Source organism: Chenopodium album, chromosome 25, assembly GCF_948465745.1.
Source record: "Chenopodium album chromosome 25, dcCheAlbu1.1, whole genome shotgun sequence".
Classification (NCBI taxonomy): Eukaryota; Viridiplantae; Streptophyta; class Magnoliopsida; order Caryophyllales; family Amaranthaceae; genus Chenopodium; species Chenopodium album.
Window position 1 is genome coordinate 2,508,186 of NC_137858.1, and position 17,665 is coordinate 2,525,850.

At 34.7% G+C, this 17,665-nt stretch overlaps 2 protein-coding genes across 3 annotated transcripts; both read right to left on the reverse strand.

Annotated features, from left to right (window-relative positions):
- Positions 1–100: 100 nt before the first annotated feature.
- Positions 101–9,645, reverse strand: LOC145614304 (U11/U12 small nuclear ribonucleoprotein 59 kDa protein-like). 2 transcript variants are annotated; one of them, XR_014107087.1, is made up of 10 exons: positions 9,600–9,645; positions 8,932–9,235; positions 8,455–8,815; positions 8,282–8,365; positions 7,331–7,396; positions 6,743–6,815; positions 6,278–6,645; positions 1,465–1,505; positions 1,201–1,361; positions 101–1,127 (listed from the first exon to the last, which is right to left on the reverse strand). XR_014107087.1 is itself a non-coding variant. In XM_081669337.1 (9 exons), exons 1-9 carry the CDS (start codon positions 9,628–9,630, stop codon positions 1,049–1,051), a joined length of 1,407 nt encoding a protein of 468 aa, XP_081525463.1. In that variant the 5' UTR covers positions 9,631–9,645; the 3' UTR covers positions 101–1,048. The 2 variants fall into 2 exon arrangements, 1 of the variants encoding a protein (XP_081525463.1); XM_081669337.1 differs by lacking the exon at positions 1,201–1,361.
- A 2,671-nt stretch (positions 9,646–12,316) lies between these two features.
- Positions 12,317–13,275, reverse strand: LOC145615499 (uncharacterized). The gene has a single exon (XM_081670575.1). The coding sequence runs from the start codon at positions 13,148–13,150 to the stop codon at positions 12,539–12,541; it is 612 nt and encodes a 203-aa protein (XP_081526701.1). The 5' UTR covers positions 13,151–13,275; the 3' UTR covers positions 12,317–12,538.
- Between the last annotated feature and the right edge of the window lie 4,390 nt (positions 13,276–17,665).

The following is a 17,665-nucleotide window of genomic DNA, read 5'->3' on the forward strand; positions in this document are numbered from 1 at the left end:
CACACGTATTACATGTTTCTCTTTTAAATCCAATTTTTCAACTCAAATGATTTTGCTTAAAATGAGTATGAGATGCGGGAGAGAATACAACAAAAATATAAACAATTTAACTAATAATATTATTCAAAATGAATATTTACTTCTCAATGACAGAGTAATTGACAATACTAAAAATGTATATTTGGAGGACATAAACATCGAATTAAGGACTTTTGATTGTTCGAGGGAGTATTGGACATTTCACATAGGTTGGACTGAATGACTGAGCAACACCCGAAGATAGACTGTGAACAAAGGAAAATATGTCCATTTTTCAGATTAAGATCCTGATACTGCCTATTACTTCACTTGTATAGCCCGACAGCGTGTTGCCGTGTTACATTTACATTATCATCGGTAAAATCAGCTAGGACGTCTAGCAGCATATGAGCTGAACGAGAACTTGTGCATCTACTTTGCTGATCTGGTCTTAATTGCATAACCTATCTATGAGTTTGTGCTGTCAAGCAAACTTCTTTGGGAACATTGCGCCATATCCCATATGCTCGAACTGAAACAAACCTGGATTAATCTGGAGCTGAAAACAATCTAGAGATGATCATCCATATAGTGAGAAGACAAAAATAAAGAAATTGAACTTGCTGGTAAATGTTTCTCTATATTTTCGAGGTATGAGACCTATCAAAGGACAACTTTGGCAGTGGATCAAATAGGATAGAGCACCTTGACAAAATAGAATAAACAACAATTCAAATCCTTTGAGAGCTGTGGAGCGTGCACTTGCAACGGATGGAGCCAGAAGAGAGGTGGTGTGCTTGAGAGAATCTCCTTTACTCTCAAGATACTTCTTGCTTTACCATTGTTGATTGTTGATATCTGTCACAACACCTTGCTATTCATTAAGGATGTGCACAGCTGAATTATCTTTGCCTGACGGAGTCTAGCACACAAGTAAACACACTTTGCTGTTCATTAAGGGTGCACACAACTGAATTTCAGCTGTTCCTCAATAAAGTTGCAGCGACACCAATTAGTTGTTATTGAAGTATCATCTACGCTGCACAAGATATGATCCCCATACTTCGTCTGCTGGAGGGGGTGGTTGAACCCAGTGCCCTGGAATACGACTAAAACACGTAAAATATTAGTCATTGAAAGGATAATCAAGAAACACAATGCAGAAGAGATATTTTGCCATACAACAGTCATTCAGTCGTTGGTAATGGTAATGGTAATGGTTCGATATAGGTGTTGAAGCTGAATCAAGAACCAAGGATAATTTGACCATGTATTCTTTTTAGTGGATCTAATCAACTGTGTCTCAAATTTTCAGCTTTAATTTTCTCTGGCTGGTGCTATTCCTATCATTCATAAATCATACTAATTCAACTCTTTTTGCATAAAATTTAATCCGCAAAGTTAGAACAAAAGGACCACAAAAGGTAGGGTGCAGAGCATTCTCACCTTCCCCCAGGCCTTATGTATGCATCCCATGTTCTCCGAACCTGCAAAAAAGTTTTAGAGGCAAAATATGTCAAAACACAAAATGGAGAAAATTTTAAGTTTTCTCAGTAAGATAACCAAGTATCAAGCAAGCTAATCGTTGATCATTATTCATTAACCAGACCTTTGTGTCTGAAATTGGATAACTTCAACGATATAAAAAGGACAAACAGAAATAGTAGAGCTTAGCACTATCACTAGCTAGGTTAAAATTGTCCAGAAGGGCTTCTAAATATCCATTGTCCTCAAAGATTAAGACTAAGGAAATTTAAATTCAGTTCTCCAACCTATCCTCACTCTCCTTTCGAATGAGTTCTTAAGTCCCTGCATCCTGTCACAAATCTCTGTTCCAAGAGTCCTATGTCAAACAGATGCAAAATGAGGTATTAACATTGACATGCCATTGGCTGTTACCTCTATAATCACTGCCTAATCTTTATTCTAGAAATCATTATTCTATTAAGCCACCTATGCAGACTATAACCCAGTCAATTTATCTGTAACAAATCCATATCACAATATAAGCATGGGTCATGAAGGAGTAGTATGTAAGTCAGTAAGTCCCCAAATTTCATTAGAGCAGTACAAGAACCCTGTGGTTATCCTAATAAGTAACTAAGGCATTATCTGGGATCCACAACATTCTACATCAAGTTTCACCACACTTGTTTGGCATGACTAAGTTTCAGGAGCACAGCACTTATAAGATCACAACGGCTGCAGAGACTATGAGCAAACTATGAAGATACTGCCTGTGCACCTGTTTATCAAAATATTACGTTTCAAATTATACTATTTTATATTTTTTATTTTTTTGTCATGGATGCCTCATACTCCTCATTTTCGGTTTACAACGCTTATTATAGAGACAATCTTCAAAAATATATAGAGATAGAATAAGAGACTGCCCATGTCAGAGTGCATAAAACCTAGAGTGAATAAGTAAAAACTAAATAAGCTACTACGTTAATTACCTCAATCAGAGTGCCCATGTCAGTATTACTTCCATGATAATAGTGATAGAACTCCGGGCCAATTTTGAGGAAATTTTGAGGTTTTAGGGCCCGGAGGCGAAAAGCCTTGAAACATTAAGGGATACATCTCGGGGTCATATAATCTAGTTTGAAACCAAGTATGATCATTATACGGTGTCATAAACGTACGTGGTAGACTTGAGTTTACGAAATCGGTGCAAGTTGTGAACGGGTAAAATGATCGTTTCTGGACATATTGGATGGTTCCACTGACTCAATTGAACTCCAGGAGGGTATTAGGGATCATGGTAAAGATTTCGGTAATTTTTATTTCCGGGCGAAAAATGGTCAAAAAATTACATAATTGAACGCTATAATCAACGCTTTTTGAGGAAATTTTGAGGTTTTGGGGCCCGGTGGCGAAAAGCCTTGAGACACTAAGGGATACATCTCGGGGTCATATAATGTCGTTTGAAACCATATATGATCATTATACGGTGTCATAAAGGTACGAGGTAGATTTGAGTTTACGAAATCGGTGCAAGTTGCGAATGGGTAAAATGATCGTTTCTAGACATATTGGATGGTTCCACGGACCTAATTAAACTCCTGGAGGGTGTTGGACCATGATAAACATCTCGACAATTTTTATTTCTCGGCAAAAACAAGTCAAAAAATTACAAAACTAAAGACTATAATACACGCTTTTTGAGGAAATATTGAGGTTTAGGGTCCGATGGAGAAAAGCCTTGAGACACTAATGGATACATCTCGGGGTTAAATAATGTCGTTTGAAACCATATATGATCATTATACGGTGTCATAAACGTACGAGGTAGACTTGAGTTTACGAAATCGGTGCAAGTTGCGAACGGGTAAAATGACGGTTTCTGGACATATTGGATGGTTCCACCAACCCAATTGAACTCCCAAAGGGTATTAGGAACCGGTAAACATCTCGGAAATTTTTATTTCTGGGCAGAAAAAAAGTCAAAAAATTACATAATTAAAAGCTATAATCCACGCTTTTTGAGGAAATTTTGAGGTTTAAGGGCCCGGTGGCGAAAAGCCTTGAGACACTAAGGGATATATCTCGGGATCATATAATGCCATTTGAAACCATACATGATCGTTATATGTTGTCATAAACGCCCGTGGTAGGCTTGCGTTTAGGAAATCGCTGCAAGTTGCGAACGGGTAAAATGACCATTTCTGGTCATTTTGGATGGTTCCACCGACCCAATTGGAATCCAGGAGGATATTAGGGACCATGGTAAACATCTCGGCAATTTTTATTTCCGGGCGAAAAATGGTCAAAAAATTACATAATTGAAGGATATAATTCACGCTTTTTGAGGAAATTTTGAGGTTTTAGGCCCGGTGGCGAAAAGCCATGAGACATTAAGGGATACATCTCGTGGCCATATAATGTCGTTTGAAACCATATATGATCATTATACAGTGTCATAAACGTACGTGGTAGACTTGAGTTTACAAAATCGGTGCAAGTTGCGAACGGGTAAAATGACCGTTTCTGGACATATTGGATGGTTCCACCGACCCAATTGAACTCTCGGAGAGTATTAGGGACCACGACAAACATCTCGGCAATTTTTATTTCTAGGCTAAAAAAAGGTCAAAAAATTACAAAACTGAAGGCTATAATCCACGCTTATTGAGGAAATATTGAGGTTTTGGAGCCTGATGGCGAAAAGCCTTGAGATACTAAGGGATATATCTCGAGGTCATAATGCCGTTTGAAACCATACATGATCATTAACGTTGTCATAAACGCCCATGGTAGGCTTGAGTTTACGAAATGGGTGCAAGTTGCGGACCAATAAAATGAATGTTTCAGGACATATTGGATGGTTCCACCGACCTAATTGGACTCTCAGGGGGTATTAGGGACCATGGCAAAAATCTCGGCAATTTTTATTTCCTCGAGAAAAAAGTCAAAAAATTACAAAATTAAAGGCTACAATCCACGCTTTTTGAGGAAATTTTGAGAATTTGGGCCCGTTAGCGAAAAACCTTGAGACCTTACAGGATATATTTTGAGATCATATAATGCCGTTTGAAACCATATATGATAATTATATGTTGTCAGTAAAGTCCGTGGTAGTCTTGAGGTTACAAAATTAGTGCAAGTTGGGAACGGGTAAAATGACCGTTTCATGATATATTAGATGGTTCCACCGACTCAATTGGACTTGCGGAGGGTATTAGGGACCATGGTAAACATCTCAGCAATTTTTAATTCCGGGCGAAAAAAGGTCAAAAAATTACATAATTGAAGGCTATAATCCACGGTTTTTGAGGAAATTTTGAAGTTTAAGGGCCCGGTGGCGAAAAGCCTTGAGACACTAAGGGATACATCTCGGGGTCATATAATGTCGTTTGAAACCATATATGATATTATACGGTGTCATAAACGTACGTGGTAGACTTGAGTTTACGAAAACTGAGCAAGTTGCGAACTTGTAAAATAACCGTTTATGGATATATTGGATGGTTCCACCGACCCAATTAAACTCCCGGAGAGTATTAGGGACCATGGTAAATATCTCGGCAATTTTTATTTCTGGGCAAAAAAAAGGTCAAAAAATTACAAAACTGAAGGCTATAATCCACGCTTTTTGAGAAAATACTAAGGTTTTGGGGCCCGATGGCGAAAAGCTTTGAGACACTAAGGGATATATCTTGGGGTCATATAATGCCGTTTGAAACCATACATGATCATTATACGTTGTCATTAACCCTCGTGGTAGGCTTGAGTTTACGAAATCGGTGCAAGTTGCGGACCAATAAAATGAATGTTTCGGGACATACTGGATGGTTCCACCGACCTAATTGGACTCCCAGGGGGTATTAGGGACCATGGCAAAAATCTCGGCAATTTTTATTTCTTCAAGAAAAAATGTCAAAAAATTACAAAATTAAAGGCTATAATCCACGCTTTTTGAGGAAATTTTGAGGTTTTGGGCCCGGTAGTGAAAAACCTTGAGACCCTACGAGATATGTTTTGAGGTCATATAATGCCTTTTGAAACCATATATGATCATTATATGTTGTCGGTAAAGCTCATGGTAGGCTTGAGGTTACAAAATTAGTGCAAGTTGCGAACGGGTAAAATGATCGTTTCAGGATATATATGGTTCCACCGACCCAATAGGACTCGCGGAGGGTATTAGGGACCACGGTAAACATCTCAGCAATTTTTAATTCTGGGCGAAAACAGGTCAAAAAATTACAAAATTGAAAGCTAAAATCCACGCTTTTTGAGGAAATTTTGAGGTTTTGGAGCCCGGTGGTGAAAAGCCATGAGACACTAAAGGATACATCTCGGGGCCATATAATCCCGCTTGAAACCATATATGATCATTATACGTTGTCATAAACGTACGTAATAGGCTTGAGTTTACGAAATCGGTGAAAGTTGCGAACGGGTAAAATGACCGTTTCTGGACATTTTGGATGGTTCCACCTACCCAATTGGACTACCGGGGTGTATTAAGGACCATGGTAAACATCTCGGCAATTTTTATTTCTGGGCGAAAAAAGGCTGGAGAGACTATGAGCAAACTATGAAGATACTGTCGATGCACGTGTTTATCAAAATATTACGTTTAATTTTCTTTTTTTTTTTTGTCATGGATGCCTCATCCTCCTCATTTTCGGTTTCTAGGGCTTATTATAGAGACGATCTTCAAAAATATATAAAGATAGCATAAGAGATTGATTAGGAAATCTGTATAAAACCTAGAGTGAATAAAAAATAAATAAACTACGTTAATTACCTCAATCAGGGTACCCATGTCAGTATTACTTCCATGATAATAGTGATAGAACTCCGGGGGTAAATTAGCCACATAGTCATATGCACCATGGCTTTGTCTATCAGAGCCTTGTTTTTCAGTTTCTTTGCTAGTGGAAGCAAGAGAGTCAAGCCCACTTTTACTCTGAGTTATCTGTTCTTCACTTTCTTCACCATCATCCTTACTGGATTCATCCTTACCCCGAGTAACTTTTCTAGATTCTTCAGCAGCTGCAATAGCATCCTTGGCTGCACCTGTTGCTGCAGCAGCCTTTGCTTGGCGCTCTTCCTCTTCAACAGCAGCTCGAACTCTTTCAAGAAACTTGTCATCTTCTTCTGGAAGAAAATGTCCTGCATGATTTTCACGTCATAGTATCAGCATACATTACTATGAAAACATTGATGGGACCGTTATATTCCATGTAAGTTTTTGATTTAAAATTCATACCTTGTTTTTTCAACTTCTGTATCCTGACAGAGCGCAGTTCTTGTAACTTCTCAACCATCAATGCCAGCTCAAGCTGAAACATAGAACATGTTTGTTCAATGAATAATTGTTAGAATCAGACAGCCTTCTGTATAGTCAGACTTCAAAAAATCTCAATAGAGAAGGCCAAATCAAGATATAATGCAGTTAGACAGCACCATGTATGAAGGGAAACAAAAGGATGAGGGTGAGAGGGTGGGAAATGAAAGAAACTTATTACAGAATATTAGATATTGTGAAAATTTCAGATAGTATATGTTTAGGGCATAGTAAGAAGGACAATATGGGTCACATAAATTATAATCTAAGCTAAAAAAAATTTGGAAAATTTTGCCCTAGCTGAAGATAACTTGACATCAAAGTCAGTAATCCATATAGAGTATAGAAGCAACTCACCTTAAAAACAATGTAAATATTACTAAGATATCTAGAGAATAAGAAGAGATTATCTAAACAAAGAATGGTATTAGGTTGAAAGCATAGTTTTAGAAGGAACAATATGTATTAATACAAGTTAAACATAATACATTTAAACATGCATAATCTCACCTCAGCTTCCAATTTCTTCCTCTCCTCTTTAGCCTTCTGCTTTGCAATTACTTTCATCTTCTCTACCTGCATATAGTCATGAGATTAACGTACAAATCAGTCCTACTCAAGAGAATGCCACTGACAAAGTAAAGGGATCATGTATTCTCAGCAACTGGTGCTGTTCAACAGAAGAGCATGGTAGTCTAACAGTAAAGCGACAGCAAGAGCAAAAATGGTGTTATGACAGGAAAGTAGAAATACCATACATGTGAAGATGGTAATGTTAGGACCAAATAGCAGGTGGCAACTGGTAGATAGCTAAGACATCGGCAAACTATTTTGATACATCTAAGCAGAAAGTATCCCTGCTAAAACTAGAGATTGAAGGTAGTAATTGATGGATGCTTATCATAGACAAGAATGACTTAAAATGATTAAAAAAGGAAAATTCCAGTATCATGCTATTGACAAAAAAAATGTAGAAATTCAGCTTTGTATATAGCTATCATTTGTCCATCTCCCCTATGATTCTCTTTCTCTGAAGCGGCCTGAGTATACTAAGATTTAGAACAAGTAAATATAGTATTAATATGGCTCATAATCTCATATCCACATTTTGTCAAATAATGCTCAACACAAAATTATCAAACACCCATTATCTCTTAATGATAATCAGTTCTACTATTGGCAAAGTAAAATGTATCCAATACAAGTTCTACATCTAAAATTCTGAACTCTGAAGCACAGATTGTCAAGCCAGAAAGACGGCAGGTAGCTCTCTACAGAATACTAACCATCCTCATAGAATGTCACTAGAGGATCACATTCACCATATGTTAGTTCATTTGAACCATTAACATTTTAAGGCCTATATTTACAGACTTAAACAGCACAGCATGTATAAGGATAACCTGAACCAACAACTAACAGTCCCATTTTTATATATCAAGTGAATGCAACACATGGTACCTTTTGTTGTGCCATATCCTTGGCAATTTCTTTAGCTCTCCATTCATCAGCTTCTCGGTCGAGTTTCTTGAATTGCTCCTCCTCCTGCACACCATTAAAATTTCAGTTAAAATAAACATACTCCAAAGCTTGTAATTCAGGTCAATAGCTTGATATCAGCAACAGAAAACAACCTTAGCAAGTGATTCAGCAACACGGCGTCTCTTCCTCTTCCTCCACAACTTATTACGTTTCGACTTGTTAATCTTGTCACTCAATCTAACAACAGCAGATTTCTCCTCCCATGGGGTCCCATCATCAGTAACAAACTTAAGAGGCTCAAGCAGATACCTCAACTTTGACATCAACCCATTTGCAGCCTCCACTAAAATCAACTCTTGGGCACCCAAATCAATCCTATTATCCTCAAAATACCTACAAAATTCATCAATTTTTAAACTATCAATCGACCCATCAACACCATCACTATCATTCTCTTTTCCCACACACCCTTTTACTTCCTTAACCTTCATCAACATCTCCAGCTCTTTCTGCCTACCATATACAACCCAAAAAACAAAAACAAAAAAGACCCAATTAAATTAAACTCAAAATAACAACTTTTTCAGTATTTTTCCAACAGAAATTAAGGAAATTAGAGAAAAACTTACAGTGCATTTGCGAGAGAGAGGGTTTCATGTAATTCTTTAAAGTGATGTTGAACATTACAGGGGTTCCAGAAAGTGGTAGAAGGAGGTGGGTTTGGAGGAATTGATGGGCCCCATTGTTGAGGAGGAGGAGGATGCCCCATTGGTTGATATTGAATAGGGTTCATTGCAATCAACCACCAATTCCGCCGGAAAAACTTGAAGGTGTGATTCTCAGATTGCGGCGGCGCCGACTTGGTCTGACGAATGAGATGGCGGAGTTTGTGGCGGCGTCGTTGAGTTGTTAACGAGGGGTGGAGTTGGAGCGCTGTGATGAGGGTGTTGATGCAGAAGTAACAATTAGAATGTGAGTTTAAAGAACGTGTCAAAAAAAAATGTGAGTTTAAAGGGAGGTTTAATTAGAATATGTATTTAATCTGATGAAAATTAACAAGAAAGTCAGGATGGCCGAGTGGTCTAAGGCGCCAGACTCAAGTTCTGGTCTTCGAAAGAGGGCGTGGAAATCCCACTTCTGACATTTTTGTTTTGTTTTTTTTTTTTCCTTAAGTTATAAATTTTGAGTTAAAGTCAGCCTTGTAAAGGATTACTACTATTGTTACAGACTTGTAATTTTAGTATAACGTGATTACTTAGAAATAATTAACAATTCTCGAAACACATACGGTATTTACCTGTAAGTATAAGTATATGATTCCATGACATAATTAGGTCATCTATCTTGATGAGCTACTTGCTCTTTTACATATTTGATACTTTATAGTCCGTACCAATTATTTTAAGCTCTATTACATACTTGACACTTTGTAATCCGTATCAATTACTTTAATTTGACTAGAACACTAAAGACTACTCAGAAGTTAGAACTTCTCAAACTAGGATAGTGTTTGCCCATTTTCAACCACTTATCTAAAATTCGACATCAAGAAACCATGCATATTAAGTTATTAACCAAATGCCTTGTCGATGGTCCCAAAAGCTTGGATTGGTTGGGCAAAATCCTTTAAAACGAGCCTCGCGTGAAATGGACATTCATTTTTTCGACTTTCCATCACACTTGAAGCCATACTATTGATGTACAACTTCTTTAATTAATGGCTTAAAATTTAAGGAGTACAATGTACAGGGAGAAATTAGTCCTGTAGTTAGGGGTATAAATCAACAGTGTCAATTGCACACAATGAGCCCAAAATATAGCAGTTTTATGCCCTTACTTTATGGGGTAGTAACAATGATATTTGGTTGCCTTTTCCAACATGATCACGCACCCTTGTCCTTGGTCCCCCTATTTCTTCTCGTCCCTTCTTTCATTCGCATCTATGTTTCTTTCATGTAATCTTCTACATCTCTAATTACACAATATGATATGGGTTTAGATTATATAATCCAACTATGTTCAACTCTGTTTTTTCCTACCTATTGAGATATTGCAATTGACATATACTCATAGTCTCATAGGTGTTGCATACACTAGCAAGCAATATTTATTTGCAATTGAATATATCTTACTCTTACATTGTATGGCTTTTATATAAAAGATAATAGGATTGATGTATTAAGATTAATCTCCAAACAACCTTACTTTCGTGGTGGTGACAATACAACATACATATAGTGTTTTATAATTAAATGATGACAACATGCAAACAACCAAATTTTATCGTTAATACTTCTTTGATTAAGAAAAAATAAATTAAAAGGTAATCCGACATATTTAAAAACATTATACGTAGTATAGTGATATTAAAGAATACTTCAATATTTAATTTTTGTGTGTGTACAAAGAGATATATAGATTGGAGTAATTAAAGTATATGAAATTTGATTTTATTTTTTGGTGTCTTATGCTATGTTTAAAAAGGTGATAGTAGTATAATTAACTATTGTTGTATTATACATTAATCAGCAAAGAAGATATATCTGAAATACTCCTTATCCTTGTTGCCTGTTGTTAATAGCAAGTAGGGACAGAAAAACAAAGGATCTTAGCTAGGGGACATAAAATTAGGTTGTGTCCAAGCTAAGATGTTGGCTATTATACCCACACAATCTCTCTCTTCCAGTCCTAATTGGCTCTAATGTAGTGGTGTTAACTTGTTGTTACACCATCATTTAATACGGAGTATCAATCAAAGAGAGAGACAACTAAAAAACTAAACTCAAGAAAAACACGAGAGCATATAATACTACTTCTTTGTTTCATCTAATTAATTGAGACTATGTAACCTAATAAGCTAACCTACTACACTTTGTCCATGTATTTTTAGTACCATGGAGGTTTCTTAATGGTTGTTTATACAAACTAAATTTAGTAGTTGACTTTCTTGACCATCTTGTTCAGGAAAGACAAATTACTCTACGAAACTCCTCATTTGGAAAGCTTAACTCATTATTTTACTCCTAACAAGATGGAGTTTATTGGACATATTCATATAATAATAGCTTAAATGCTAAAACTATACAATTAGGCCACATGTCAATACCTTGTTCCTTTACAAAATCTTTGCTTAATCCAATCAATGTTAAAACAACAATCTTACGTAAAGTCGTTTACAATAATTTATTCATCTGCATTAATGTTTTCAACCTAATTTATGTATAGTGATAACTAATCACAATTCAAATGAAGCACTCTCTTCACTTTATTTTTTATTTTTATACACTAAAATACGGGGTGCCTCTCCTATAACAGGAAGGGTAGGGGTGAGAATCAAATCATGGTCACATTGAAGAAATATAGAGGGACTAACCATTCCTCCACTCCTTGATCCTCATTCCTCACTTTCTTCATTCAATTATCATCCCTGACTAAAATTTACAAAAATAAAAGTGGTACATTTTAATTTGAAACTGGGGGAGAGTAACAAGGGTTACACCACGGTGGTAGGAATAATCATAATTTGGAATATAGACATAGGCCCAACATAATGGGTATGGTTAAGCTAGCTAAATTACAAGCGCCTACTGTACAAACAAAAAGGTGTCTTCTAATGAGAGTGCGCGCTCGAGTGGTGGACCGACCAAATCAAAAGTTGCAATATTACTAACCAAATCAAAATCTGCATTTCCTATTATACTCGACAAACCACTCTTTCTGGGCCCTCTAATTTAAACCTCCTTTCAAGAACAATTCTTCACCATCTTTCAAGAATTAATATACGAGTTCATACTAAGTTTTACTAGGTTAATTAATTATTTGAGTGTAGAGGTCTTACCCTAAGAACAGATAGGAATTGCAAATCGATTGATTATGAGTTATATTTTAATATGATAAATGGCCGATTAGAGTACATTTCATTTAGATCTAATTAGTCTAAAATATTTGTCACACCTTTAAAGATGGACAAATAATAACAGAATACCCCGACTTTTAAAACCTCCGTACATAACATTTGAACACATAACCTTAAAACCTTAAGGTCAAAAACCGAACCAAATTGAAGTACTTGTCACACCCGCACGTAGCTAGCCCTGTACATTCAAAGCCTAACATAGTAACATGATCAACTTAACACAACAACAATAATTACAATATAATCTGAAATTGGGAAAAAGATTCATCTTCTAAAGATCACTGAACAAAAATTACAAAACATTTAAAACAAATGTAAGACTAACATAAACCAGTACTAGATCTTTTACAGTAGAGAATAGCATCACGAATGGAGCTCTCATCAATATCACTCCAAGCTGCTGCTGCTGAATAATAAGCTGATGAATTCTCTCTAATAGGAGAAGCAATTACAGGAGTATTATTAGTAGTCCAACTTTTTACTTCCCAAGTTATCCTATTCACATCATCAACTCTTGTTCCACCCCTGCCTATTGATTCTCTCCTAGGAATCAAGCATTTTATGTACTTGCTGAGTATTTTCCTAGGTACAAATTTACTCCATTTTCCCATCAACATTCTTCGAAACGACGACGAAGATGGATGATGATGATGAATTGTGGAGCTGATAAGTAATGGTGATGGGGTTGAAGCATAATAGTTGTTGTCCCCTGACTCGTCGAGGGACTGAGGCAATATGAGGCCATTGGAGAAGAGTTTATCAGCATGAACAAGTGAAGAGGGACTAGTTTTCGAGATTGAAATGTCGAAATCGAAGTTGTGAGAAGTTTCTGATGATAAGTTGTTTGAGATGGTTTTGTGTAATTCTGATTCTGTTGTTGCTAACCAACTGTATGAGAAGCTCTCTGTTGCTAGAGGTTGTGAAGTATCCATGTTGTTTAGTAGTATGAGTTTAGTGTTTAAGGAGAAAATACAGGTTTATGGAATAAGAGATTTATGTTATGCTTGAATTTGAATTGGTGGAATTTTGAAGTATTAATTAGAAGAATCAATGAAGGACCACAAATTCAAGGAGAGGTACAGTTTCAGAATGTTCCATGAAATATATTTATTGATTATTGAAAGACATAGATTTTGTCATTTCTTGGCTTTGGAGTTGACATATATTGAAAGACCCTAGAGAGATTATCGGGAGTCATGATAATATAAACTCATCGTAGATTTAGAGAATGACAAAATCATCCAAATTTATCGATTTTCTTCTATAATTATCCTTATGTATATCTGTAAGTCTAAACTTTTGTCTGTCTTTACTATCGTTATGTAAAGTGTAATTTTCTCTTGTAGTACTACAATGCGTATATTGTATTTATTGATGAGCGGATTATTTTTTCAAGGTGATAGACTAGAAAATCGAGATTTAAGAGATGATTATGTTGGAATTACGGACATTATAAAGGGGCTTTTGTCTAAAATAATCCAAGCAATAAAATTGGGGGAAGGGAAATAAAGAAATGGAAAGAAAACAAAGATGGTACCACCTTATCTGCAACATGTTTAGTTGAGAAATGACGTTGTTAGCTCAACTTATATTCTTCAATTAGATTATTGTAATGTGCTAAAGGAGGAAATATTTATATACAAAAAATATTTAAAATAATAATATCCAGGTTGTCACATAATTTGCAAAGAAAATAAACTGGGCCTTCTGGCACAAATGTTAGTATGTCTAATGTTTTAAGGGAACGATTCTGAGGAAGCATGTGTTAAAGGGCCCATCATTTGCATGAATGGAAAGATAGTCAAGTCTAGATTACTAATTAGAAGTGGTCTCATCAATATAAAGTTGTATGAATTATGATTAGTTTGGAGAGCAATAATGATGAAATATACTTTTAGTAAATTATATAGATAAAGAGAGAAGAATGATGGCTAATTAGAAGCCAACACAAATTTTTGGTTAATTAAGAACCAATGAAAAAGAAAGATTTAGAATGGTGGAGGTGGAGCTTAATTAATGGTTAAATTATAGAATCTTCATTTTATTTATTCTACTTGATCAATGTAGATATTGTAAACTAAGAATTTTATGAAAATTAGAGTAAATCTAAGTTTAAAAAAAAATGGAGAAAGTAAGAAGTTGGTGAGTATAAGAAAAATGTAAAATAAGCGAGCTGTTAAAAATATTTTACTGATGGTAAGATATTTATCAGTGAAGGGATGAAGATAGGAAGCAAGTAGTAGAATGGTAGGAAAACTCTTTCTTGTTTTCCAACCTAAGTTCACGATACGTGAACTTTCATTTATATAGCCAAAATAAATCAATAAAATAATATACATTATTGTACTTTATACAAATAATTGTACTTAGTAAAGTCTTCATTGACCTCAATTACCACATGTGAACTTCAATTCAATCATGTTTGCATGTTTCTCAACACGAGCGAAAAAAAGTATTAATAAAAGTATTGTAACAAAAAGATTTGGCAAAAATAAATTAAGTTGAATAGAAAAACAAAAACTTTCAGAGACTTTCAAAGTTTGGGCTTTGTTTGTCCACTTCATAAAAAGCTAATTAGCAGGGAGTATGGACTTTTTGTAACTGGGCTCAGCTAAAGAAGTTTAAGCATGTATAACGCAATGGGCAGAATGCACCACTGATAAAGCCCCCTTTTTTTTTTAAAGAACTGAAATAAAGCACATTCATACAAGTTATGGAGTTTATTTACTCTCAACTCATTGTCATCTAAAATTAGGTGCTCATATGTGATTTCCACTTATGTATGAAAAAAAACATTCTCAAATGATACTCGATTAGAGTTGCGTATTAACCTGTTCTGATAAGGCTTTAACAAGTGTTTATGTGGCTATGTTTGATGTTATGTATATAGTTAGCATGATCATTGGTCAAAGTGGTGTACGTAAATAATACTAGTATAAAAGTTTTAATGAGGTGCTTAAAAAAGCACGTATGGAAGAATTTCTAAAATAAGTTGTAAATAATGGGTTATTGTCTTATTGAACTGAGTTATTGCCATTACTATATATTGCCTATTATAGCTGGACTTGGACCAAACGACATTTAATTTATTTACCAAATCGTAACCATTTTATTAATGATGATGCACCCCGCTTCATATACATGGAAAGACTTGTGAAGAAGTACATGCATGTATCAAGGGAAATGATTTTGGCACACCCTAAATTGATTTTGGCACACCCCTATGTGAAGAAGAGCATAGAGCACTCTTAAAACTGTGCTCTCACATAGGGGTGTGCCAAAATCAATTTAGGGTGTGTCAAAATCAATTTCCATGTATCAATGATATTGCATACTATTTGCTAGCCTATAATCTTCATCTTAAGTATCCCAAATTTATATACTACCTCCGGTCCAAATTACTCGCAACTTTGGAATATTTTATATCTCACAAATAATACCCCAAAGTTGCGAGTAATTTGAACTGGATGTAGTAATAGATTATGACAGATTAAGAAATACATACATCAAATAAAGATTACGACCTGATCGAAGAACTTTATACTCGTAACGATCAACAACCAACCACTTTGTACGACCATAGACACACTCAATACTCAATTATTCAATGCTTTAGTGTATGTATAATTTATTATATTAGCAACTAAATAATACGGAGTACTTCCTATTTTACTGTAAGAATATTCTATAGTAGTTGTGCAATTACTTGTATAATACTGTACTTAAGTCTTAAGGTACCAAACTTGAATTTTTGTACTTGCCGCCCAAGTGGCCTGGTACTCAAAATCATTACTATGGTACGAGTAACGTAAGACTATTGATAAGTTTAACTGTTTAAGCCCTTTTATTTACTTACCTCTTAAGGTTTTGATTTTCTTTGTTTTTTTTTTTCACCAGCCCAATCGACATGGAGTAGATCTTATCATGTTATCATATGTTATTAAGTTATTCCCAATTAAGTAAAAAAATTAAGCTTATGAAAGAAAAATTAGACTCCAACAAATTTAATTTAACAACATAATCAACAATTATATCATACACCCATAATTAAGTACTCGTAGTATTTATAAGTATATAACTTAATCTTATGCATGACTGCATGAGGCATCGATATCTTCCCCACATTAGTATTACAGAGTATTAACATAGTACAAGAATCTGGTACTTGGAATCATATTCTTGTATATATAAAAACAAGTAAAAAAAAAAAAAAAACAATAATTATACTTGCATTACATACTTCGTATATAATACAAAAGGAATGCATGGCTTGTGCAAGTATATATTCTTGCCATGCATGTCCTGGTAAGGTTCTCAACTTCTCATACACACACGATGACACGAATTTGAGTGTTGTCGTGTTGACTTACATTTTTTTTTTGAATGTGACAATTTCCAAGTTATTTTTTAAGGGAAAAGCCAACAACATGCCAAGTTAATTAGCTAGCTACAAAATTAAAAACAATCTAGAATATACCCAAGTGTATATAAGAATTGATGTGCTAACTAAAAAACCTTAAAATCATTGATGTTGTGTTAAACTATTAATTATATTGATATGACCTTAACCTTCACTGTCCTTCAAATGACAACAATGAGTTAATTTTTTAAAAAAAAAAAAAAACATGTAAATCATTGGTACGGTGTTTAAAAACTATTGATCTGTTATGTTCTTAACCTTCAAATAATGATAATAATGAGTCAATGGAAAAAAAAACATTTAATTCAATTCATTGATGTTTTAAACTATCAATTGATATGATATGATGTGATCTTAACCTTCAAATGATAACAATGATTTAATGAAAAGAAAAAAATAAAACATTGAATTCATTGGTATTTTAAACAATAAATTGATACAGTATGATTGTTAGATAATATAAATATTATCTAACAATGATCTTAACCTACTGTATTTTAAATTATTGCCTCATTGGTCATATCAAACAAATAACTACTGTATTAAATTGTTTAATTTTTTTTTTGTTTTTTTGAAAGATATTAAATTGTTTAATTAATTGGGTACAAGTATGATTTTACAATTAATTAATTAAGGTCAGGTGATTACTATTGAGAGACGCGCTAATGAAGGAGCGTCTGAAATTGATAGAGTCAAGGCTTTAACATTTTCATGAAAATGAAAATATCTAAGTTGTAGTCGACAGATGACGTTGTAGAATGTGGGAAATTACTCTCTTTGCACGACACGCACGTTCTCACTTTTTGTCCTTGTTTACTTTTTTTATATGCTTCCTTTTCTTGCTGTCATTTCATTATTTTCAATTCACCCTTTTTTTTTTCTCCCTTTTTTGTTTTTTGTTTTTTTTTTAACCTCAATTATCATATTATACAACAATCGGATCATATTATTCATAGTCATTTAACAAGAAAATTAACTTTTGAAGACCATATAAGAATTCAACAACGAATCTTGATCATAATGATAG